Source organism: Ochotona princeps, chromosome 22 (assembly GCF_030435755.1).
Source record: "Ochotona princeps isolate mOchPri1 chromosome 22, mOchPri1.hap1, whole genome shotgun sequence".
In the NCBI taxonomy this organism is placed as follows: domain Eukaryota; kingdom Metazoa; phylum Chordata; class Mammalia; order Lagomorpha; family Ochotonidae; genus Ochotona; species Ochotona princeps.
This window is the reverse complement of record NC_080853.1, coordinates 125,964-151,724: the sequence shown is the minus strand read 5'-3', so window position 1 is coordinate 151,724 and position 25,761 is coordinate 125,964. Positions and strand designations below refer to the sequence as shown.

General features: G+C 53.4%; 1 protein-coding gene across 1 annotated transcript in view; it reads left to right on the top strand.

The window, feature by feature from the left end:
* The window catches only part of PRPF6 (pre-mRNA processing factor 6), a 29,365-nt gene that overhangs the window by 1,689 nt on the left and 1,915 nt on the right, over positions 1-25,761 (top strand). Inside the window, exons 4-19 of the mRNA XM_004585961.3 lie at positions 3,578-3,656; positions 5,532-5,708; positions 5,793-5,948; positions 10,146-10,240; positions 10,527-10,683; positions 11,103-11,265; positions 14,976-15,094; positions 15,743-15,961; positions 19,227-19,349; positions 19,651-19,772; positions 21,573-21,711; positions 22,275-22,394; positions 22,534-22,710; positions 23,059-23,192; positions 23,415-23,506; positions 24,604-24,718. Of these exons, the coding sequence (XP_004586018.1) occupies positions 3,578-3,656; positions 5,532-5,708; positions 5,793-5,948; positions 10,146-10,240; positions 10,527-10,683; positions 11,103-11,265; positions 14,976-15,094; positions 15,743-15,961; positions 19,227-19,349; positions 19,651-19,772; positions 21,573-21,711; positions 22,275-22,394; positions 22,534-22,710; positions 23,059-23,192; positions 23,415-23,506; positions 24,604-24,718 (2,187 nt within the window). The remainder of the gene's footprint in view (positions 1-3,577; positions 3,657-5,531; positions 5,709-5,792; positions 5,949-10,145; positions 10,241-10,526; positions 10,684-11,102; positions 11,266-14,975; positions 15,095-15,742; positions 15,962-19,226; positions 19,350-19,650; positions 19,773-21,572; positions 21,712-22,274; positions 22,395-22,533; positions 22,711-23,058; positions 23,193-23,414; positions 23,507-24,603; positions 24,719-25,761) is intronic.

The following is a 25,761-nucleotide window of genomic DNA, read 5'->3' as shown; positions in this document are numbered from 1 at the left end:
GGCAGTTGAGATTTCATGAACAGGGGGCTTAGGGCGGTGATGCTGGGGCGCCAGGCTGGGCTAGCCAGGTGCTCCTGTCCTGTGGAGCTTTCCCTCCACAGAACCATCAACAGGGTGACTGCTTGGTTCTTTTTTAGGCAGATTGGTATAAGGTGAATACATGGTGCTGCTATAAATGGTAAATTATATTGCTGGGGAAAGGTCTGGCTTGTTTGTCACAGAGAAAATGTGTTTGGTGTTTTTTTAATTTATTTTCTTTTATTTTTTAAAGACTTAATTATTTTTATTGCAAAGTCAGATACACAGAGAGGAGGAGAGACAGAGAGGTTTCTTCCATCCAATGATTCACTCCCCAAGTGACCGCAACGGTTGGTGCTGCGCCGATCCAGAGCCAGGAGCTATTCCAGGTCTCCCACATGGGTGCAGGATCCCAAGGCTTTGGGCCGTCCTCGACTGCTTTCCCAGGCCACAAGCAGAGAGCTGGATGGGAAGTGGAGTTGCCGGGATTAGAACCGGCATGCATATGGGATCCTGACGTGTCCAAGGCAAGGACTTTAGCTGCTAGGCCATGGTGCCGGGCCTGAGAAAATGCGTTTTTATCAAAGGATATTAGGAATTGGAGTCAGTGCTGTGGCATAGTAGACCGAGTTTCAGCCTGTGGCACCAGAATTCCATATCGACAATGGCAGTGATTCTAATCCTGGCTGCCCCGCTTCCCATCCAGCCCCCTGCTTGTGGCTTGGGAAAGCAGTGGAAGATGGTCCAAAGCCTTGGTCTGCGGGTCAGCTCAGCTCTGGCCATTGTAGCCATTGGGGAGTGAACCAGCAGATGGAAGATCTCTCTCTCTCTCTCTTTTTGTTTGTGACTCTGCCTTCCAAATTAAAATAAATCTTATAAAACCCAAAATATTGTGAAACTGAAGTTAAGGATAAAAAAGAGAAGGTAACGGTTAACATCCTGGTTTGTTTTCATCCTTGTTTATTTGCAAAGGGTAAGTGAAAGGAAGAGAGGGAAGCCTTCATTGGCTACTTCACCCCCCAGGTTCCCACAGCAGGCGGCTGGGCCAGCAGCCAGGGACTCTATCCGGGTCCTGCCTGTGGGTGGCAGGGGCCCAAGGGCTTGGGTCACATCCTCTATTCCGCCAGGCTCATTTTCACCCAGGATGTGGCCTGGTATTTTCCTGTGTTGTGGCACTGCCCATGGTGGCAGAGACTGCACCATAGGGTCTGCATCTTGGCCGTTGCCTGGGCAGCAGAAGTGACTGCAGCTCTCAGGGGCTGCGAGGCAAACAGCCAGTCTGTTGCAGGGTGCCGCGTTACCTGGGTCTGCTGCTCAGTAAGCTAACTGTATTATTAAGTTAGATCTCTTCAGTTTACAAGAACTTACTGGGACAGAACCCTGCTCTAAGTTGAGAAACATCTGCACATGTAGTAACTTTTTTGGTTGGCTGTTTATTTGAAAAGCAAAGTGACAGAAAAAAATAGACACAGACCTAAAGCTGAATGGTCTACTCCCCAGATGGCCACAAGAACCTGGGTCTGAGCCACGCCAAACCAGGAGCCATGAGCTGCCGCTGGCTGGGCTGGAAGAGGAGCAGTTGGGACTCAGCCAGTGCTCTGCCAGTGTGGAGAACAGTGTCATGGTGCTGGCCCCACCCTCCCTCTGTTCTGTGGGTGTGATCGTTCTGAGAATACGTGTACACTGTTTGTGAGCAAAATGAAAGCAAGTTTAATGGCCTGAAATGTAGACGTGAAAACAACAACAGCAAAAGCCCAGCAAGAGGCAGAAGGCGATTAATAGAGCAGTCCTGTGTGGGAGAGCAGTTGTGAGGAGAACATGAGTGAAGACACAGCACACTTGCTCAGAGTGCAGGCTGACTCTTCCTGGCTCACTGAAACATACAATAAAGCTGTTTTGGTTCACACTGGGTGTGCAGGGATGTCTTGTTGTATTTATTTATTTTTTTAAGACATTTATTTTTATTGCAAAGTCAGATATATACAGAGAGGAGGAGAGACAGAAATATCTTCCGTCTGATGATTCATTCCTCAAGTGACTGCAACGGCTGGTGCTGCGCCGGTCTGGAGCCAGGAGCCCAGATCCTCTTCCGGGTCTCTGACTTGAGTGCAGGGTCCCAAGGCTTTGGGCTGTCCTCGACTGCTTTCCCAGGCCACAAGCAGGGAGCTGGGTGGGAAGTGGGGCTGCCATGATTAGAACCAGCGCCCATATAGGATCCTGGTGTGTTCAAAGCAAGGACTTTAGCCGCTAGGCTACGGTACTGGGCCCATCTTCTTGGATTAAAAACAGGACATATGGCCCAGCGGCATGGCCTAGCGGCTAAAGTCCTCGCCTTGAAAGCCCCGGGATCCCGTATGGGCGCCGGTTCTAATCCCGGCAACTCCACTTCCCATCCAGCTCCCTGCTTGTGGTCTGGGAAAGCAGTTGAGGACGGCCCAATGCATTGGGACCCTGCACCCGTGTGGGAGACCCGGAAGAGGTTCCTGGTTCCCGGCATCGGATCAGTGCGCACCGGCCCGTTGCGGCTCACTTGGGGAGTGAATCATCGGACGGAAGATCTTCCTCTCTGTCTCTCCTCCTCTCTCTGGATATCTGACTTTGTAATAAAAATAAATAAATCTTTAAAAAAAAAAAGGACATAGATGGAGAGAGTTTGCTGCCTAACTCTGGTCTACTCTCCAAAAACTACAGTAAGCCTCTGAGCTGGGAGCCAGGAGCTCTAGCCAGGTCTCCCATGTGGGTGCAGGATCCCAACCATAGGACCTGTCTCCCTGCCTGCAGAGTTTTCATTACTAGGAAACTAGGAGCTGGAGCTGAGGATTGCAACAGGCACTGTGAGATTCCAGTGTTCACAGTGTGGCCACACGTCCACTGCAACATTTGTATTTTTGTTTAATTTTATTTTTATTGATTTTATTTATTTTTAAAAGGTATATCTTTTTTTTTTTTTTTTTTTTTTTTTTTTCTGATTGGAAAGTCAGTTTTACACAGAGGAGAGACAGAAACATCTTACATCTTCCATCCTTTGGTTCACTCCGTGAGTGGCCACAGCGGCCGGAGAGCCAGGACCTTCTTTCAGGTCTCCCCACGAGTTCAGGGTCCTAAGGGGTTTGCCTGTACTCTGCTGCTTTCCCAGGCTGTAGACAGGGAGCAGGATGGAAAGCGGGGCCGCTGGGACACAAACCAGCACTTATAAGGGATCCTGGTGCGTGCAAGGTGAGCAATTTAGCCACTGAGCTACAGCATCAGGCCCTTTTATTGATTTTAAAGGCAGAGTTACAGAAAGAAGGAGAAACCGATTTGGAGAGATCTTCCAGGTGGTAGTTGACTCCCTAAAAGGTTGCAGTGGCCGGGCCTGGGTTAGGTTAGGCCCGGAGCTTGGAGCTTCATCTGGGTCTCCCACGTCATCTTCCATGTCTTTTCCCAGCAGATTAGGAGAAGTTGGATAGGAAGAGGGCAGCCAGGACTCACATCGGCACCCATGCTCTGCGCAATGTCTATGTATATATTTTTTCCCAATGTCTGTATTTCTGACACATGCACTTGTTTTATTTTCTAGGGAACAAAGGGAAAAAGAAGAAATTGAGAAATATCGTATGGAACGCCCAAAAATCCAACAACAGTTCTCAGATCTCAAAGTAAGTAGATAGTGTAGCCTTTGTCACGCAGGCCAGGGACCAGCAAAGCAAGGCCACCTGATGTGCAGCCGTGCAACTCTGCTGCCCACCCTCCGTCGCACTAGAGTTTAATGATGCCTGTGTGTGTGCACACATGTGCTATACACAGGCAGGCATGTGCACAGATGTGCTATGCACAGACAGACGTGCCCACAGATATGCTATGCACAGATAGACATGTATACAGATGTGCTATACACAGACATATGCCCACAGATGTGCTATATACAGGCAGAAGTGTATACAGATGTGCTATACAGACAGACATGTGCCCACAGATGTGCTATGCACAGGTAGGCATGCGGTGTGGGTATGTATTGGATGTGTGTGTGTGTAGCTGGATTGGAAGCAGAGCTGCCAGGACCTGGACTGGCACCTGCATGGGATGTGGCGTCGTAGTCATGGCCCCTGGTTGTCTGCGCAGTCTCCTTCAGGGTGTTCTCTCTGTTTAGATACTGCATTTGATGATATTTGTTTCCTGACTTACACTGTTTCATTTTTTTTTTTTTTTTAATTTCTTTATATTTTATTGGAAAGACAGAGAAAGGAGGAAAGATAAAGATCTTCCATCCAATGCTTCACTCCCAAAATGACTGCAGTGGCCAGAGTTGAGCTGATCCGATGCCAGGAGCCAAGAGCTTCCTCCAGGTCTCTCATGTGGGTTCAGGAGACCTAGGCTTTGGGCCATCCTCCACTGCCCTCCCTGATTATTAGCAGGGAGCTAAATGGGAAGTCCTGTCACTGGGGCTCAATGCAGTGCCTGTATGGGATTCTGGCACTGCAGGCTGAGCTTACTATGCCATAGCTCTGGCCCCCAAACTGAATTTCAGTAACTGCTCCCAGAGAAGACAGCCTGAACATTGATTGTGTCACCCTTGGTACAGTTGACAAAAACGGGGAGATTAATTGATTTTCTGTTTCTGGTTTAGGCCACAAGTAGCTGCAGTGGCTGAGGCAAAGGCCTCTGCTGGCCCATGGGGTGCAAGGTTCGTAGTGCTTGGACTGTTGTCTTCTCCTTTCCCAGGAGAATCATCCGGGATCTGGATTGGAAGTAGAGCAGCCAGGACTTGAATCAACACCTGTCTGAGGTGCTGGTGTCACGGGTGGCGACTTAGCCCCATACACTGCACTGCTGGCCCTTCAAGAGTATTTGAGGCAGAAAGGGAGTGCATGCTGCCTCCCACAGCAGCTGAGGTGTGGTCTGCACTCAGTTCAGGTCTCCCCATGGGTGGAAGCGACAGTTTGAGCCATCACTGTGGTCTCCTAGGGTCTGCCGTGTCGCATACTTGGTGGCTAGGCCAAGGGGCCATCCCATGGGCACCTTGTATCGGCTGTTCTGGGTCGTGCCACGCCGTGAGGCTGTCACTTTTTTTTTTTTAAGGTTTGTTTTATTTGTATTGGAAACTCAGATGTACAAAGAGGAGAGACAGAAAGGAAATCTTCCATCCGTTGATTCACTCCCCAAGTGACCACATCGGCTGGTGCTGTGCCAATCTGAAACCAGAAACCTGGAGCCTCTTCTGGGTCTGCCATGTGGGTTCAGGGTCCCAAGGCTTTGGGCCATCTTCGACTGCTTTCCCAGACCACAAGCAGAGAGCTGGATGGGAAGTGGAGCTGCTAGGATTAGAACTGGTGCTCATATGGATTCCCAATGCATTCAAAGCGATGACCCCAGCCACTAGGCTACCATGCCAGGCCCCTGTGGCTGTTGCTTTGTGGCTGAGTCTGAATGCTGTGAGGAGTGGCTCACTGTGGACCCCATGTGTGCATGGGTGCTAAGGGCTGTGGGAGAGTCTGGGGTCTGGCTGAGAATTCACATCTCCAGCTGGTTTGCAGAGGAAGTTAGCTGAAGTCACAGAAGAAGAGTGGCTGAGCATCCCTGAGGTTGGCGACGCCAGGAACAAGCGTCAGCGGAGCCCGCGCTATGAGAAGCTCACCCCTGTTCCTGACAGCTTCTTTGCCAAGCACCTACAGACTGGAGAGAACCATACTTCAGTGGATCCTCGACAAACCGTGCGTACCCTGGGGTGGGACCTGCAGAGTGCTGGGCTGAGTGCTCCTTCATGGCAACTGTGACTTAGTCACCTTTTCCCACAGCAATTCGGAGGTCTTAACACCCCTTACCCAGGGGGGCTGAACACGCCATACCCTGGCAGCATGACGCCCGGGCTGATGACCCCAGGAACAGGGGAGCTGGACATGAGGAAGATTGGCCAGGCCAGGAACACCCTGATGGACATGAGGCTGAGCCAGGTAAGAGCCTCTATGTGGTGTTGAAGGGTTTTAATTTTCTGATTATTAAGCCAGTGTGTTTTTTTTTTTTTTAAAAAGCTGACAAACTCAGAAACATGAGGGTTCATTCTTGGAATGCGTTGTCATGAGATAAGATCTTTATCATGTGAACAAGTGGTGTTGGTCATGTGTTACATCTTACCTCATGTGAGCATGTAGCGTTGGTCATGTGTTACGTGTTCTCCCACGGTGGGCCCATTGCAAGGGGGAGTCCTCACTTCCTGCTCTGGGAACAGATCTTCTGCTCTGGACGTTGCTGCCTCTGATACTGCAGACATGCTTAAGCTCACAGCACCAGTTGCCTGACCAGAGTAGAGTGTGTGTGGGATGGGAGGGCTGCTCTCTGTCCCTGCCCCAGGCCTGCACACTGTGGAGGCCTCGCTGGATGGCGTGAGTGTGATGGGGGAGCTCTGTTGAGTTGCTGGGATTGCTTATTTTATTTGACTTGAGAGGCAGAGAGGTCCGTTGCCTGAATCCCTCTTGAAATGCCCACAGCAGTCAGGGCTGGTCCGGGTTCTACCTGGGAGACCCTGAGCCAATGCAGGCCTGCTTCCTCCCAAGTGCCTGTGTGCCAGAAGCTGGGAGTGGGAGTGGCTACCTGGTAAGGGGCGTGGCATCGCCCACAGAGTGTGGCCTGTGCTGTGCACACTATACTGCCTCTGTGATCTGTAAGGAAATCTCCCACAGGTTGGAAGTAGAGAATGCAATGAATTCAGCCACTACCTTTCTAGCAGCACAAAAAAACTTGTGCTATACCTTTGCGGATTGCAGTGAACAGACAGGGCATGTGCTGTTTCCTGGGGGCATGTGTGTCCTATCCACCCTGTCTCGGTCCTGGCCAGGCTGTGCAGGACCTTCCTGCTTTCCTGCTGTTTCTCCCTGACTGATTGCCCACATGGACCCTCAGGCCCTGCCTCAGGATTTCCCAGTAAGCGTTATTAATGCCTCTTGCAGTGGAATGCACCATTTCATGCCTGTTGATGTTTGGTGCGTGTGGCCGTGTGGTCATACCATCCGTGGACACAGCTGTGGCTCCAGCCAGTCTAGAGGCAGACTTGCACTTCCCCTTCCCAACCAGCTTCTGTTTCTTCTGCATTTTAATTCATTTTATTCAAAAGGCAGAGTTAGATCTTCCATCAGCTGGTTCGCTCCCAGGTGGCCACTACAGTTGGGGCTGGTTCAGGCATTCAGGAGCCAGAACTCCATCCAAGGCCCCCATGTAGGTACAGGGGCCCAGCTACTTTTACCATCTTCTGCTTTCCCAGACCATTAACGGGGAGCTAGTTTGGAAGTGGAAGAGCTGGGACTGGAGCTGGTGCCCATATGGGATGCCCGTGCTGCAGGCAGTGGCTTCACACACGGCAGCTCCAGTCCTGTGATTTTTGTGTTAGTCTCTGTACTTTGGGGTTGCAGAGAGGTGTTTAGTTGGGAATGTGTCCATGCAGGCGTGTGGTTTCCCCAATAGACACACTGTCCAGCATGCTGGAGGCCAGCGACTCTGGGGACAGCAGCTGTTGGAAACAGAGATCTGGAAGTGGTGGGTGTCAGGAAGGGGCCCAGGGGGACTGCAATAAGGAGACTTCTGCAGGGCCTCTAGGGTGTCCTCTGTGCTTCGTCAGGAGACCCTTCCTCCAGAGAGCAGTACTGTTCCAGGCAGGATGTCTGCCCAGGTCATCTGCCACCAAATGCTCCCCAGCATGGGCCTTGGTGCTGGCAGGATCCAGAGGAGGGACTGGCTGTCAACTCTGCCCTGTCCCCTGCTCGCCATGCGTCATCTCCCACATGGGACCTCCACCTACCTTCATTGCCACATGTTGGCACCCATGTGAGGCAGCTGGGATTTTGCTAACTGGAACTTCCTGCTTCTTTTTTTGTTCTTGGAATTGCCTTTGAAAGACCTCTCTCTCTCTCTCTTTTTTTTTTTTTCTAAGTAGACTTGTTTAATTTGGGGGGATTTATTTATTTGAAGTACAGAGTTGCAGAGACAGAGAGAGCTTCCACCTGCTGGTTCACTCCAGCTGGGTCTGGACCAGGCCAGAGGTCCTTCCAGGTCTCACATGAGTGCAGGGGCCCAAGGCCTCGGGCCATCTATTGTGCTTTCTCAGGTGCACCAGCAGAAGCTGAAAGGGAAGTGTAGCGGCCGGGACTCAAACCAGCATCTGTGAGGGATGCTGGCAGCTTTACACTTTATGCCACAGCACTGACTCCTACTTTTTTTTTTTTTTTAAGCTTTATTTATTTTTATTGGAAAAGTAGAATTAGAATTACGGAGAGGAAGGAAAAACAAAAAGATCTTCCATCTGCTGGTTCACTCTCCAAGTGGCCGCAGTAGCCAGAGCTGAGCTGATCTGAAGCCAGGAGCTTCTTCTGGGTCTCTCACATGGGTGCAAGGTCCCAGGGTTTTGGGCCGTCTTTGGCTTTCTCAGGTCATAAACAAGGAGCTGGATGGGCAGTGGAACAGCTGGGACTCAAACCGGCACCTATATGGGATTCTGGCACTTCAAAGTGAGAATTTAGCCATTGATCCATCACGCAGGGCCCTATTTGTCTTCAGAGTAGAGACATGTCAAGTTTGGCCCCTTTAAAAAAATTATTTTTATTAAAAAGTCAGACTAGGTCCCAGTGTGGTGGCCTAGTGGCTTAAGTCCTTGCCTTGGATGCTCCGGGATCCCATATGGGTGCAGGTTCTAATCCCGGCAGCCCCACTTCCCATCCAGCTCCCTGCTTGTGGCCTGGGAAAGCAGTTTAAGATGGCCCAAAGCCTTGGAACCCTGCACCTGCGTGGGAGACCCGGAAGAAGTTCCTGGCTCCTGGCTTCTGATTGGTACAGCACCAGCCGATGTGGTCACTTGAGGAGTGAATCATCGAATGAAAAATCTTCTTCTCTGTATCTCCTCTTCTCTGTATATCTGACTTTGCAATTAAAAAAAAAAAAAAAAAGAAGAAAAGAAAAAGTCAGACTTATACAAAGGAGATACAGAGAGGAAGATCTTCCATCCGCTAATTCACTCAAGTGACCACAATGGCCAGAGCTGAACCATCGTCTCCTTTACAGGTGCATGGTCCCAAGGCTTTAGGCTGTCCTCAACTGCTTTCTCAGATTACAAGCAGGGAGCTAGAAGGGAAGTATAGCAGCTGGGACACAAACTGGCACCCATGTGGAATTTCAGTGCATACAGTGTGAGGACTTTAGCTACTAGGCTACCACACCAGGAAGTCTGGCCTGTGTTTTAGTGGTTTTGTTGTTGGTGATGTTTATCATGGTGATTTTTCAAGTCATAACCAGAGTTGGGCTGAGTTTTTGATGCAGCAGTTGGGATGCTCACCTGCATAGTTAGTCTCAGTATGTTAGAGAGAGCAGTTACTCAGTGCTTTGGGAGATACTGATGGAGCTCTGAGTTCCTAGCTTGCACCTGGCCCTGCAGGCCTTTGTGGACATTTGAGGAATGAACCAACAGCTGGTCTTTGTGCTCGATGGTCTTCATGAGCTGGCTGGGAGGTCAGTCACCCAGTTGGTTACCACAGTTGAGAAGGAGGACCTTGCTGGCAGGTGACATCTCCTTCCTCGCTGCTCAGTTCTGCCCCCTCCCCAGGCTGAGTCCTCAGTTGGGGGAGATGACCTCAGGAAGAGTGTGAGCTGTGTTCTCAGCTAACTGAAACGAGGGGCCTTTGGGGGCCTGGCGTGAGGGACTCAGCAAGTACATCTCAGACAGTGGGGACAGGCTCTGGTCCACTTCCCATGAATGTGGGGCTCATGGCTCCTGGCCTCAGCCTGCCCAGGCCCTGGCCGTTGTGGGTGTGGGTATGAGGGGCGGGAGCCAGCAGACAGAAGCCCCTGTGCCTCCCGGGTACATGACAAATACACACGTGAGTAAGGAAGCATCAGTCTTCATGGTTTCCCAGCTCTGTCATTCATGGGCCTTTTATGTTTACACAGACTCTCTCCCGAGTCTCTAGGTTTTTCTGGTTGGTTTAACTTTTGTTTCCACGCAGAAGAAATGTATTTGTTATCATCACAGGCTGGTGCTTAGGCTGAAGTCCAGTTGCTTTCCTGACCACCACGGGTGGGCAGGCTCAGGGGAGGGCCCCTGGGTCCCTGTGAGCTCTCCCGTTGCTTCTCCCCATCACCTCTGGCTGACTCTCGCCTCGGCCTCTCAGGTGTCTGACTCGGTGAGTGGGCAGACTGTCGTCGACCCCAAAGGCTACCTGACAGACTTGAATTCTATGATCCCAACCCATGGTGGTGACATCAAGTGAGTATGTTGAGCTCTTTGGGTCTTGAAGACGTGTGAGGTGTGACATGTGTGTTTGGAGGGGTGTGTAGTGGAGGAGCTTAATTTCTGTCTCAGAGCCTGGCCAGGCTTGGGTAGGCTGAGGGAAGCTGATGCAGGCCGAGGCAGGTCAAGGGAGGCCGAGGGAGGCTGAGGCAGTAGCTGCTACTCCATCAGTCTTGCAGTGGTGCTGAGTGGAATCTTTAGTCCATCAGGATGGACAGTTTGGGTGTCTGTGAAATGGGCCTGACCCTGTGCAATTCTGCAGTGACATCAAGAAGGCCCGGCTCCTGCTCAAATCTGTTCGGGAAACGAACCCTCATCACCCACCAGCCTGGATAGCGTCAGCCCGCCTGGAGGAAGTCACAGGAAAGCTGCAAGTCGCTCGGAATCTGATTATGAAGGGGACTGAGATGTGCCCTAAGGTGAGGTATGCGGGCGTGCCACACAGGGTGCCTGCTGCTACCAGAGCTGCTTGCCTTTTTGTGTTGCGACCGGGAGGCACTCAGGAGAAGTGATCCTTGCCACCTGGAGCTGAGGCCCTCTTCCCTCGTTGGTGGTGGACGACTAGAGCCAAATGAGTGGTCTGTGGAGTGCTTGGCTTCTTGCGGGTGGGTCAGATAGGCTCTGGCATGTGTCAGGAAATTCCCCCCAGTGCTATGTTGTGTGGACGGTAGTGCTGGAGACCACAGAGGATGCCCAGTGAGTAACTCTGCTGCACTGTCTGGCAGAGGTACAGCCTGTGCCCTGTCCCTGCGCCTCTCCCAGAACGTGTATCCTCTCTCGGACTCAGGCAACCATGTTAGTCCCTGTGGCCTGCACAGCTGCCTGCTTTTTTCTTCAGAGTGAAGATGTCTGGCTGGAAGCAGCCCGGCTGCAGCCTGGGGACACGGCCAAGGCTGTGGTGGCCCAGGCCGTCCGCCACCTTCCGCAGTCCGTCAGGATTTACATCAGAGCTGCAGAGCTGGAGACAGACATCCGTGCAAAGAAGCGGGTGCTTCGGAAAGGTGTGCTTCCCCAGGGTGTCCGCTCGTTCTCATGGGGCTGAGAAAGACCCACGGTGGGCTCTGAGATGGGTGGCCTCTGCCCTTGGACCCTTCACAGGAGGAATGCACTGGAAAGCAGTTCCTAGACCTCCTGCCTTTGGCTGGGCTATGTGGCTCTGCATGGGTGGGGCAGTTAGCAGGTCCCATCCTCCTCACCGGCGAACTGGGAAGGGTGGGTTAGGCAACCGGATGGGGGCCTGTGTGGGTCCTTGGCGGATGGGGGCCTGTGTGGGTCCTTGGCGGATGGGGGCCTGTGTGGGTCCTTGGCGGATGGGGGCCTGTGTGGGACTTTGGCGGATGGGGGTCTGTGTGGGTCCTTGGTGGATGGGGGCCTGTGTGGGACTTTGGCGGATGGGGGCCTGTGTGGGTCCTTGGCGGATGGGGGCTGCTTTCTCTGCTATCCAGCCCAGTGTGATATGGCCCTGCTGGCCCGTGGGGGATGCACACTGGACCTCCTCATGCTGGTCAGGCTGTCCTGGTAGCTATCAAGAGGTGACAGTGCCACCCGTCTCTCCCTGGCTGGTAGGTGAAGGGTGTTTGAGGAGATACCGACTCCCCCCCATGGACATGGGGCAGTTGTTTCTTCTTCCTGCAGGATTGTGACAGCAATACTTCTGCTCTCTAGAATGTGTCCTGGGCTCCTGGCTTACTCTTACACGCAGCCTGAGGGAATTGAGAGTGCTTGTGGGAATGTCCCTAATGTGTGTTTGAGGGGCATGTCAGGTAGAGTAAGGCAGAGAATAAGTGCTGGTCAGGGACAGTGGTAAAGGCGGGAAATCCCTTGACTACTTCAGTTTCTGTGTGTTAGAGGTCAGGAGACTTTGGCTTTTGCCCCATATCCTACACTTCCCCTGCCTGTGTGAACACATGTGACTACCGTGTGTGTGTGTGTGTATGTGTGTGTGTGTGTGAGAGAGCGAGAGCAAGTACTGGGGTCTGTGGGAACTGCATCCCCATGGGCTGGGGTCTGTCTGCACAGTGTCCACTCTGTCCTCAGCACTAAGGCTGCCACCTTGCCTCTTGCCATGTGGCCAGCCACGGCTCTCATGCTGGTGAGTGAGGATGTGACTAGATTTGTTCCTGTGTGGGGAGCAGGGTGCTAAAGCCGCTGCTGGGATTGGGAAGGGCCGTTTTAAGATGGCGGGAGGCGGAGTTGGACTCACCAGCAGGTAAACAGGAAGTCACAGGGATAGGCTAATGCCCTCGTTGTGATTACTGGCCTATCACGTAGCGCCAAGTGGACCCACGGGGAGAAGTGATTAGTGGAGAACCATATAAAAGTAGCCGGTAAAAGCTAGGGGACGGATGGAGTGGGACTATGGAGGACGGACGGCTGACGGAGAAAGATGGGACGAGGGAGAAGGAGGACAGGCGGAAGGAAGGGTGCCGGAGAGAAAGTAGAAAAGAGGGATACAGACAGAAATAAACAAGAACGGAGAAATGCAGCAGAAAGTACGAGAAGAAATATGGGAGGAAGGGTGCCGGAGAGAGGAAGCGGGGAGGAAAGCTTAGACCAGTGGGGACAGGAGCAGCGGAGAGAAGGTTTTAAACGCAGCCGCTTTTGGCAGTGAAGGAGTTCGATTGCGGTTCCTGCTTTTCCCGGACCCTCAAGAGTATGCCTTGTCGTTTTAATGTCACTGCTGCTGGGCAGTGGCGGCATTCCTGACTGTGTGTCTGTTGGTTGAGTGAGTGAGCAACTGATGGCATAGCTCTGGGATGTGCTCTGTGAAGCCCTGTGGAGGTCAAGGATTTGATGGAGGGGCCGATAGCCCAGTGTTCAGTAGCTGTTTCTCAGCAGACAAGCTTGCTTCACTCTGGGAACCTGCAGCTGCAATGGGACTCTGCCAGGGTCACTGGACTCATGAGTCAGGACTGGTGGACCTTGAGCAGACTGTTCTGAGGTTCCTAATGTGCTCCTCAAGATGGCCTTTTGTGGCCTACTTTGGTGCCCAAGTTGGTCATCATGACGGATATGGTATCCTGGAACAGACTGTCCTTTCCTCAGATGGGAGGGGATTGCTTCCTCTTGGGAACAGGGGACCATGTCCTGGCTTTGTCCGTCTCCACTGGACAGATGAGGCTGTGTCAAGTTCATGTGAGATATGTGTGAACTGCACATTCTGCAGTGTGAACCCTTAGATCGACTCCCAACAAGGTTGGTCCACAAATTTATGAGAAGTAAGGTCATTATGGGGACAGCTGTTGCTCTGCTGTGTCCACCCTTGTCCCTTGTCACATCTCTCCCTGAAGAGCTCCAGGCTTGTCATGGTCTCTGTTGGTGGTGCTGCTCCACTGCCCACTGTGTGAAGTGGTGTAGGGAGCAGAGGGTGAGCCTGGCTGTGCACCCCTGCTCTGACAGGCACTGACTGTGCTGCTCCCTCCTCACACTGTCTCTCCCCTCTCTGACCTTGCCAACATTTTGTTACTTTGGTTACAGACAGAGCTCATCCATCCTCTGACCTCCTTGTGGCCACGGTGGCCAGAGCTGGGCTGTGCCAAGGCCAGGAGCCTACAGCTCCATCCAGGACTCCCCATGAGTGTTGGGACCCAAGCACTCAGGCCATCCTCCACTTCTCTCCCAGGCACATTAGCAGGAAACTGGATTGGAAGTGTTCTCGAGGGTAGCAGCTGAACTTGCTGTGCCACAGTACCAGCCATTGTGTAGACCTTCGATCCCATGTCCTTGCGCGTGAATACACCCAGTCTCCAAGATACAGAGTATGTCAGTCACTCACCCCAGAGATGTCCTGCTCCTGGGCCTCCCTGTGGGTGTGGCTCCACCACCGCAGGCTCCTGGGTGGGCTCCACAATCTGACCGCTTCCCTGCCTTGGCACAAAGTGTCTCCAGCAAAGCTTCTGGTGTTCTTTCCTTAGCTTAATAAGGAATAGAAAGCCAGCAGTTAGATGAAAGTTTTGTTTGTGAAATGAACAGGTGAACATGAAAAGAAGGCACGCGGGCCAGCACGGTGGCCTAGCAGCTAAAGTCCTTGCCTTGAATGCGCCAGGATCCCATTTGGGCGCCAGATGTAATCCCGGCAGCCCGCTTTCCAGCCAGCTCCCTGCTTGTGGCCTGGGAAAGCAGTTGAGGATGACCTAAAGCCTTGAGATCCTGCACCCGTGTGGGAGACCTGGAGGAATTTCCTGGCTCCTGGCTTTGGATCGGCGCAGTACCAGCCTTTGCGGTCACTTGGGGAGTGAATCATCAGATGGAAGATCTTCCTCTCTGTATCTCCTCCTCTCTCTATATCTGACTTTGCAATAAAAATAAAATAAATCTTAAAAAAAAAAAAAAAAAAAAAAAAGAAGGCAGGGAAAGCACCTCCTGGGAGGAATAGGGAAATGTGTTGTCTCCCAAAAGAGAGACAGACCCTGGGCTTCTGGAAGCATCCCACTTTGTCTGGGTGGGAGCCTGCAGAAGACCATCCCATGGGCAGTCTCTGACCAGTTAGGAAATGGCCAGGCTCTTCCCGTGTTGCCCATCTGAAAGTGGGAATTCCTAGCAAACAGTGTGCTTACGGACATGGGCAGTGAGATACTGGCCAGGGAAAATGGCCCCAGGAGATTTGCCCCACTCCTGACAGAAGGTACCCTGTGTCAGCCATGGGGTGGCAGCTTGCTCAGGCCAGGTGCCTCCCAGTCTATGACCTGCTTTCCGCTGTGACCGTCCACAGCTCTTGAGCATGTGCCAAACTCAGTTCGCTTATGGAAGGCAGCCGTGGAGCTGGAAGAGCCAGAGGATGCCAGGATCATGCTGAGCCGGGCAGTAGAGTGCTGTCCCACGAGCGTGGAGGTGAGCCCGCCAGAGTGCCTTACCAGAGCCCACAGCTTTCCAGGGCCGTGGTTTCTGGCTGGAGAAGCTGGTGTGAGTTACCAGGCTCCATCCCTTAACACTGTGGCTGGGCCAGTGGTCTGCAGCCCTAGTAGTGGGTCCTGCTGTTGAGGGCTGTGTAGCATGATGCTGCTGTGCAAGGCTCCTGGCTGGGTGTGCCTGCCTGGTCAGCCCAGATGGAGGGTGGTACTCTGCTTCTGCTGGCCCCACGTGGGGTCAGCTGTTTGCCTTGAAGCCACTAAGCGGGTGGGATTTCTGCAGTTCCCAGCGTGCTGTGCAGTGGTTTCCTGTTGCCAAGTATGTCTTTCATTAGCCCTAAGGGTTGTTGTGAAATTCTCTGAACAGAATTAATCTTACTTCATTTACATGAGTGAACAGCCCCTGCCCACTTTGGGAGTGCCAGTTGCAGAGTCAGCAGTCTGGGTGGGACACTTGGTAACTGTGGCCTCTCACCTCTCTCCACTGCCTGCTCTTGAGGCTGGCATGCTGCATGCTTTGATCCAGGGTCTGGCACATTTGACCAAGAACCCTGTTGGTGAAGCCGCTGCAGGCCACCTCCAGGGTGGACACTGAGCTGCCCTCTCTTGTTGTGATGTTCCCTCTGCCCAGCTCTGGCTTGCTCTCGCGAGGCTAGAGACCTATGAGAATGCCCGCAAGGTCCTCAACAAGGCGCGTGAGAACATCCCCACAGACCGTCACATCTGGGTCACTGCTGCCAAGCTTGAGGAGGCCAATGGGAACACACAAATGGTGGAGAAGATCATCGACCGAGCCATCACTTCATTGCGGGCCAACGGCGTGGAGATCAACCGTGAGCAGTGGATCCAGGTTGGGCTCCATGTCACCTCTCTCACCAAGCCACCTCCCCCAGGGCCACCAGCCACATCACGGAGTCCACTTCCACCCCAGCTTCCTGCTGAGGCACTCTGGGGGTCTCCATGTCTGTTTTGGAAGGGACGATTGTGTTCCAGGCTCCTGTTGGCCAGCTCTGCCTGTTGCAGGCATGCAAGGGAGTAAAGCAGCAATGGAAGGTCCCTCCCCTCCCTGCTCCCAGCCAACAAATCCACACAGCTCTTCAGGAGTTCATGGAGTCTCTGGGTCAAGTGTGGCTAGTTGGAGTCCGTGCTCTCAGCGGACTTCAGACCCCACCTCTGCTGTGCCCTCCCTTTGCCAGGGCCTCCTGCTGCCACAGTGTAGTGCCCATGACTTCCTCAGCAGCTGCTGCTGGCTGTGTCCTGGTCACAGGGGCTCCCATGCATGGCTCTGCTGCTGCTTCAGTTGTAACTGGGTCCCTGAATTTTCCCCTGGAATGATCTCCAGGTTTATTTTTTGTTATTTGAAAGTCAGAGTTCACAGAGAGAAGTTGAGACAGACAGATCTTATATCTGCTGGTTCATTCCCCAAATAGCCGCCATGGCTGGGGTTTGGCCAATCTAAAGCTGTGAGCCAGGAGCTTCCATGGGTACAGGGTCCCAAGCACTTGAGCCATCCTGCCTTGCCTTCCCAGGGCATTAGCAGGGAAAAGGTAGAATGGTAGTGGATCTGCTGGGACATGAACCAGTGCCCATATGGGATTCTGGTGCCTAAGCAGAGGCTTAGGTCACTATGCACCATGCCAGCTCCCTTTTAGAAGTTTAAGTGACAGAGTGAGAGAGTACTTATCTAGACCCACGGTCAGGAGCTGCTGCCTGCTGCCTCCCACAGTGCCGCTAACAGGAAGTTGGAATGGGAACTGGAGCCAGGCCTTGAGCCTGGGTGCTCTGCTGTGGAATGCAGACGCCCAAGCATGTCTTGGCCGCTGTGCCCAGGCCTGCCCTCACTGCAGTGTCCTGTCACCGGTCTTGGTTTCCTCGTGAGGCCTCGAGTTGTTTCTTGTGCTTTGGGGTTCATTGAACTGCTGGAGTTTGTGGATTTGTGGGTTTCATCAGATTGGATAATTTTGACTGGCATGTGCTCAGATGCCACTGTGCTGGAGGCTGCATGTCGAGTCACTCAAGGTCTCCATACCCCCAGATGCCGTCTGGGCATTTTTAGTCAGTGTGATTGTGCCCCATGGCCCCAAGGTGACACAGCTCGTCATCCCGAAGGAGACCTTTGCCCTGGCTCCTGGCAGTATGTGGCTGCTGTAGCCTCTGGGTCGACGTTTTGTGTCAAAGACCTAAGGGATGTGCTTTCACTTATGTTTTTATTGCTTATTTTTTCTCAAATTGGTATGGTATTTAGGAGATTTGCTCCTATTTTGTGGGCTCCCTTTTTAAAAAAAATTATTTGAAAGGCAGAATTAGGAGGAGGGGGGAAGAGCTTCTGTTTGCCATTTCACTCCTGAGACAGTCACAGTGGCCCAGGCTAAGCCATACCAAAGCCAGGAGCTTCATCTGGGTCTCCCGTGTGGCTGCAGGGGCCGCAACACTCAGGCCATTAATGGAGCTGGATTGACAGCAAGGCAGCCCGGACTTGAACCAGTGCCTGTGCAGAATGCCTGAGCTGCAGGAAATGGCTTAATTTCCTGTGCTACAGCACTACTCCCAGTTTATCTTTGATTTCTTGGTTGTGTAATTTGTAGCACAAACATTTTTAATTTTGTGTATCAAAATTCTGTGTCAAATTTTGTTTCGTTTATCCTGCACTAGGCGTCATACCTGAGAACTCTTTTCTAACTTGGGGACATTCAGGTGTAGTGTTTTCTAAGTTTTTTATTATGTTAACCCACATACGCAAGTGTATAGGTCTAAGGTTCACTCTGAGATCACTGTGTGTGTGAGGGGTCCAGTACTGTGCTGGTCTTCCTTGATTACAGATGGACTCTGAGAGAACCATCTTGGTTCACTCTGCAAGTGCCTACTAACCATGGCTGAACCAGGAATTCCATCTGTTTCCAGGAGGTATGTCAGCAGAAAGCTGGATTGGAGGCTGAGGGGCCAAAACTCCAATCAGGCACTCCCATATGGGATGTGCAGATTAAGGGGGGCTTATTCTGTTCCCACCCTCAGGGCCTTGTTCCATCCCCATCTCCTGGCCTGCCTTACAGGGGCGGTCCTCAGCAGCCTTGCCAGGGCATTGATAAGGAGTGGACTCTGAGACAAAACCACTGGAACTCAAACGCCTACCCCAGAATGGGGTACACTGCCTGCAGTTCAGGTGGTGGCTGCCCCCAGCACTGCAGTGCTGTCCCCAGAGTGTTGCCACCTGCTGTCCTCTGAGGTGTTTGCAATCCATGGGCATTTTTGATTCTAGTGACATGTTTATTTACATCTTGTGCAACATTTCTGTATTGAGTTTTTTTTCTCCTCCTTTCCTTCCTTCCTTCCTTCCTTTTATTTTTATTGGAAGACCAGATTATAGATAGAAGGAGATAGAGACAGACCTTCATCTGTTGGCTCACTCTCCAGTTGGCTGCTATGGTCAGAGCTGAACTGATCCGAAAGCAGGAGACAGAAATTTCTTCCAGGTCTCCCACATGGGTGCAGGGTCCCAAGGCTTTGGGCTGTCTTTGACTGCTTTCCCAGGCCACAAAGCAGGGAGCAGGATGGGAAGTGGGGCCCATATGCGATCCCATGCTGGGTCCTCTATTCATTGTTTCACCGCCTGAGTCTGTGTGACAGGCAGTGTGAGGCCAGGAGCCAGGAACTCTGTTTGGGTCTCCTATGTAACAGGGACTCAGCTGCTTGAACCGTCACTGGCTCTCCCCACATGAGTGTCTTAGGATGTCTTAGGGTGTGCATTAGCAGGGAGCTGGACTGGGTTCCCAAGCACAAAGACCCGTGGTTGCCCCCACACCCACACTGGGGATGCTCCGCTTGTGCTGGGTTGCCCTCTTTGCACCTCCAAATCACAAGTGCTTTCCCGCTGGTTGGTCTGCTTGCTGACACATTCTTGGGGATCCGGGGACTGGCCCTCTAAACTTCATTCTACTCTGTGTGTGAAGAGTGAGTCCCTTTGAGTCGGTTTCAGTCTTGAATTCCAGTCCAGTAAACTCAAGTGTTTGGATGTCAGTTCATATGGAGTAGGAACCCTGTTGCCACTGTGTGTGCAATGACATCTCCTGAGGGAGCTGGCGAGCCCATTGAATTGCACATCTGTGTCCCCCTTCCAGGATGCTGAGGAGTGTGACCGGGCAGGGAGCGTGGCTACCTGCCAGGCAGTCATGCGTGCCGTGATTGGGATCGGGATTGAGGAGGAAGACCGGAAGCACACCTGGATGGAGGACGCTGACAGTGTGAGTCTTCTGTGGGGGGCTCGCCCTACACGCCCAGCTGCGCTGACGGCTCTGTGAGGGCTTGGTGTGGACGTAAGTGTGGGGGGCTCGCCCTACACGCCCAGCTGAGCTGATGGCTCTGTGAGGACTCGGTGTGGACGTAGGTGTGGGGGGCTCGCCCTTCACGCCCAGCTGGGCTGATGGCTCTGTGAGGGCTCGATGTGGACACAGTGAATTTGCTCTGGACAGAAGTGAGATTCAGAGAGCTCCCATATGCTGGTCACTCCCAGAATTCCTTCTCATGCATGTTTCTTCTGCTCAGTGCGTGGCCCACAACGCTCTGGAGTGTGCACGTGCCATCTACGCCTACGCGCTTCAGGTGTTTCCCAGCAAGAAGAGCGTGTGGCTGCGGGCAGCCTACTTTGAGAAGAACCATGGCACGAGGTAAGTGGTAGGACACCCCACACAGGGACCTCATGGCATGCTACCAGATTTGTGCTGGGATGTCCATAACCATCAGTGTACACACCTCCTGCTCTTACACATCAGTGCACACACCACCTGCTCTTACACATCAGTGCACACACCACCTGCTCTTACACATCAGTGTACACGCCACCTGCTCTTACACATTAGTGTACACGCCACCTGCTCTTTTTTTTTTTTTTTAAAGATTTATTATTTTTTTCATTACAAAGTCAGATATACTGAGAGGAGGAGAGATAGAGAGGAAGTGGAGCCGCCGGGATTAGAACCAGCAGCCATATGGGATCAAGGCGAGGACCTTAGCCACTAGGCCACGCTGCCAAGCCCACGACACCTGCTCTTACACATCAGTGCACACGCCACTTGCTCTTACACATCAGTGTACACGCCACCTGCTCTTACACATCAGTGCACACGCCACCTGCTCTTACACATCAGTGCACACGCCACCTGCTCTTACACATCAGTGCACACGCCACCTGCTCTTACACATCAGTGCACACGCCACCTGCTCCCACACACAGCAGTTGCACACCAGCTACTCTCACACACACATTAGTTTACACACCAGCTACTCTCACACATCAGTATGCACAGGTAGAGGCAGAAACTGGCACAGTGAGTGCCTGCACATTGGCAGGGCGATGGCAGGGTCACACCACTTAGCAGCCCTGGTTCTCATTTAGGCCATGCTGGCATGAGTTTTTGCTGGAGCTTGTGCTTGGAGGAGGTCTTGACAATGCTAATTGTCTTTTTAATTGAAAAAACATTTTGGGTCTGCCCTATTGGCTATAACATAGCTTCTGTTGTAAATGTGTGCCTCTCAGACCCACCCCCCCGCCTGTCCCCTCTTTGGTCCTCAGTCCCTGCTCCCTGTGGAGTCGAGATGCTGAACCGCTTTGATTTCTGGCATTGTTTGAATCTTTCTGGGGTCAGTTTCCACTGCTTACTCCCACCAGCTGGCTTGTGATTGGGAGCTCAGGGCACCTGGGACCTCCCTAACCTGAGTGTGCTGCCCTTGTCCCTTGGGTGTGACAGGAAGCCAGCAGCCACCTTGTGCTAATCTGCAGAATGATGTGGGGAGGCAGCGGGCCTGGGGTCTGGGTTATCCTACAGGTGGCACTTGCTGTATCATGGTCTGGTCTGCACCCTTTGTCCTGTTGACAAGCATAGGGCGGGGGAACACTGAGCAAGGCAGGGACTGGCAGGGTTGTACTCACTTGTGTCTGGAGCTGCTTTCTTTCAGGGAGTCTACCTCTTTGGAGACTGGGGCAGCTTGGGGCCGTAATCTTTATCGGAGCATCCAGGGTGCACCCTGGTCCAAGATGAAAAGGCCTCTTCTGTCCCCAGACTGGAGTTATCGCTGGCCCCAGGGCACGCGGCTGTAAACCTGTCCCCTGTGAAGTCTGCCAGGCACTGCTGCTAAACAATGTGCTGCTTTGTGGGCCTGTGGCTTACGTGGAGCTAATGTACAGAGAAAGGTTCCCTCTTGCTCTCCCCATCATAAAGCCTCGTCAATCATTGACATGCCAAACCTTGGAGCAGCAGCTGGCTCATCGAGTCCAGGCCATGCCCTGCGTGCCCAGTGCCCTGTCCGTGGCCCTGTGTGCCTGGTACCCTGTCCATGGCGCTGTGTACCCAGTGTTCTGCTCATGGTGCAATGTGCTTGGTTCCTTGTCCATGGCCCTGTGTACCCAGTGCCCTCTCTGTGACCTTCCATGCCTGGTGCCCTGTTCATGGCCTGGCTTCATCTTGCAGGGAGTCTCTGGAAGCCTTGCTTCAGAGGGCAGTGGCCCACTGTCCCAAGGCAGAGGTGCTGTGGCTCATGGGTGCCAAGTCCAAGTGGCTGGCAGGGGACGTGCCTGCAGCAAGGAGCATCCTGGCTCTGGCCTTCCAGGTGGGTGAAGGGCTGCCCTGATGAGGACTTTGGGAATAAAGACCCACTTTGGCAAGTGGTTGAAGCTGCTAGGGGCCTGTGAGCTGAGGACAGCCCCATGGTGGACGTGGCTCTCGGTCCTCGCCACGTAGTGTGTCAGATAGTTTTCACCCAGTGTCCATCTGTGACCCTGACCCAGGTGAGCACAATGACGCCAGGCAGCAGGCCTGCCTGAGACTTCTGCTCAGGCCCTGGTGACACCACTACCTGCTTCTCAAATCTGGCCCAGCGTCACTGCACATGATCTGCTCTAAGAGACTTAAGGGCAGTGGCCGAGTGTTCTTTGGATTTGCCTGTAGCCAGTCCTGACCTCCAGGGGCCCTTGCTGCAGTGTTGGTGACCCCTGAGCATCCCTGGTTCCTACCCAGGTTCAGGGCCAGCACAGGGTGCAGAGGGTCCATCTGGGGCTTAAACAAAGTGCAGGGTTTGGCAGCCACATCCTTGTTGGGTGCTATGAAGGCCTCTTGTGCCCTGGAGGAGCTGGGGTGTCCCCTGGCCCAGGCACTTCCCGGCTTGCCTTCCAGGCCAACCCCAACAGCGAGGAGATCTGGCTGGCAGCTGTGAAGCTGGAGTCGGAGAATAACGAGTATGAGCGGGCCAGGAGGCTGCTGGCCAAAGCCAGGAGCAGTGCACCCACAGCTCGGGTGAGTGGAGAAGGGGTGGCTGATGTGGGAGGTAGGTGGAGGCCTGGTGCGATCTGCACAGTCTCTATGGTGTGCTGAGGAAGGCAGAGAAAGTGGGGTAGGAAGGGCTTGATCCCTTGTAACTGTGTGCTCCCCACAGGTGTTTATGAAGTCTGTGAAGTTGGAATGGGTGCTGGGGGACACAGCAGCTGCCCAGGAGCTGAGTGAGGAAGCCCTGCGGCACTATGAGGACTTCGCCAAGCTGTGGATGATGACTGGGCAGATGCTGGAGCAGCAGGGGCTGACTGAGAAGGCCCGGGATGCCTACACCCAGGGGGTGAGCACTGCTGGGCCCTCATAGGACCAGGGTTCCTGGCATTGGCCTCCTTGTCCCGCTGGACACTGCAGGGCTGAATCCTGGTGGTCAGTCCTCCCCTGGACTCCAGTAATTGAGCCTTGCTGGGTTTGCCTCCTCTGCAGTTAGGTGCAGAGCTTGGAGCGCCTCAGTGAAGGCTGATGTGAGCATGGCACCCCTCAGCCACACACAGCTGTGCACAGGCACAGAGCACAGCGCCGCTCAGCCCACACACAGCTATGTACAGGAGCAGAGTAGCTCTGTAGGGCCCCAGGGAACTCTGCAAGGGGATACCCGCTGCCTGCTCTGACTCAAGTTTGTTGGTCACAGCTGAAGAAGTGTCCCCACTCCACACCCCTGTGGCTCTTGCTGTCCCGGTTGGAGGAGAAGATTGGGCAACTGACCCGAGCACGCGCCATCTTGGAGAAGTCTCGTCTGAAGAACCCGAAGAACCCTGGTTTGTGGTGAGTTCGGGTGTGGGCCGGCTGAGGGCCGCCCTAGGGTGAGCCGCTGTTTGTGAGGAGACACCACTGTGGCCGTGGGGGCACCCAGGGCCTTCCTGGCCAGTGTCCTGGCCCTGGGTGCCCTCCCTGCTGGACAACTTCAAAATCTGAACAGGCTGCAGGGCACAGCTGTGGCTGTGGGAGGCCACAGGGGCTTGACGCACCTGCGGGCTGTGTCCTCAGGCTGGAGTCAGTGCGGCTGGAGTACCGGGCTGGGCTGAAGAATATTGCCAACACACTGATGGCCAAGGCGCTGCAAGAGTGTCCCAACTCAGGTGAGCGTCTTCCGAGGGCAGGGCGGGTGCAGGCCTAACCCTGTTTACTCTGTGTGTCTCCCCACCCACCCCGGGCCCTCACGGGAATCGAGAGCAGAGCCAGCAGAATGTGGAATGCCACATGGCACCAAGGCTTTCCTTTCCTTTCCTGTCTAGTCTTTTTGAAGATTTTTTATTTTCAGTCTCTATGGTGTGCTGAGGAAGGCAGAGAAAGTGGGGTAGGAAGGGCTCGATCCCATGTGACTTTTCAATTTGTATCGGAAAGGCAGATTTACAGAGAGAAAGATTTTCCGTCTGCTGGTTCACTCTCCAGGTGGTCACAATGGCTGCAGCTGAGCCAATCTGGAGCCAGAAGCTTCCTCTGGGTCTTCTACATGGGTGTAGGTTCCCAAGACTGTGGGCCGTCCTCCACTGCTTTCTCAGGCCACAAGCAGGGAGCTGGAAGGGAAGTGGAATAGTCAGGGCAGGAACCAGCACCCATATGGGGTCGCAGCATGTGCAAGGCGAGGGTTTAACCATTGAGCCACTGTACTGGGCCCCCTGCCCAGTCTGAAAAGCAGGTTTTGGTGAGAATGTTTGGATCTTGGAGAATCTGAGTCTTTCTGTGGCTGCCTGCACGTTTGCCTCCCCACCTGCTTCGCCAGCAGGGACATGATCAGTGTCTTCCTGTTTTTCCTCTGATCTTGTTTTGAGAGAGCCGTCTTCCCATTACAATCTACCAGCATCTTTAAAGATTCATTTATTTACTTATTTATTTGAAATGCTAAATTAGGAAGAGAGAGATTTTTCATCCACTGACTCACTTCCTACATCGTCATAATGGCTGGGGCTGAGCCAGGAGAAAGCCAGGAGCCTGGAGCTCCATCTGGGTCTCACTTGGGCCGTCACGTGCTGTGGTCCTGGGTCAGTCAGTAGGAGCTGGAAACCCATGCTGCATGTGATGTGCCAAATTATGTCCCAGTGAGAGGGCCCCTACCTGGGGGAAGCCTGAAGCCCCGGGCTGTGGTGTGGTTACCCGAGTTGACCCTGGCCGGGGTGCTGGAGGTGGGTTTCCGGGTGAGAGGTTGCAGCAAGGGGCATCATTCCCTGTATTGCAGGTGTGCTGTGGTCTGAAGCCATCTTTCTTGAGGCGAGGCCACAGAGGAAGACCAAGAGCGTGGATGCCCTGAAGAAGTGTGAGCACGACCCACATGTGCTGCTGGCTGTGGCCAAGTGAGTAGGGTCCCAAGGGACTGCAGCCATGATGTGCCGTCCCCACTGCCCGCCTTGCCTGGGCTCACTTGGCTTGATCTGGCCCCAACTACAGGGACTATGGGTGGCAGCTGTTCCTACGGTGACCAGTAGGCAGGCAGTGCAAAGGAGCAGCAAAGCCAGAGCCTGTTGGTGCCACCTCACTGTGTCTGGGGGCTGTAGAGACAGCAGGGAGCAGGGAGGCAGAAGGAGTAGACAGGTCAGCAGATGAGGTCCCTGGAGCCAGCCTGACCCTTGCAGCGTGACAAGGACTGAGGTCAGAAGGGAGGTTGGCAGCTTGGAAAGAACTGCTCCATGTGCCCTACCCCCACCTCTTTCCTTGGGTGGTGCCTCTAAAACTTGGTGCAGCTACCCAGACAGTCTCGTCAAGCCCCTGCCCCCTCCCACTGGCGTGGGGCTCTACAGGGATAGAGCGGTCATAAACCCTCGTAAAAGGCTTTGCTAAAGTCAACAAGTCCCTCCTCACCGTTGTCTGCTATCTGGGTTTGTGTTCTTTAAATCACAGTTTATCTAACACTGGGCAATTAAGGATACCCACAAGGCTTAAAATCCAATCAGGCTATCGGCCTCAGTGATCCCTGGGGTACCTGTAGTGGAGTTGGGGCACAGGTGGCTGAGGATGGAGGTGGTCCTGGCCCCCGGCTCTGGCCTGCTCCTCTAGGCTGACTAAGTGCCGGGCCCCAGGTGGGGATGTGTTCCAGGACCATGTTTGTGCTTACTTGGGTTGGATAGGAGGCTGTGTGCGGCAGAGGGTCCTGACCAAATCCTGGCTTCATGCTCCAGCCACATTCAGTGATATCTCCTTAGTGCTTGTGGAAACTGGAACTCAAGTCTATTTTGGTGCAAAATATTGAGACCCATGGTATCTTTCTTGTAGTGTGCATTTTCTCAAACTTCCTAAAAAACCTGTTCGAGATACCCGCTGAGAGGGCTCCCTGGATGCCCGTGACAGCCGGGTCCTGGCCTGCATCCAAGTCTCCCATATGGGACCCTAACTGAGCCAT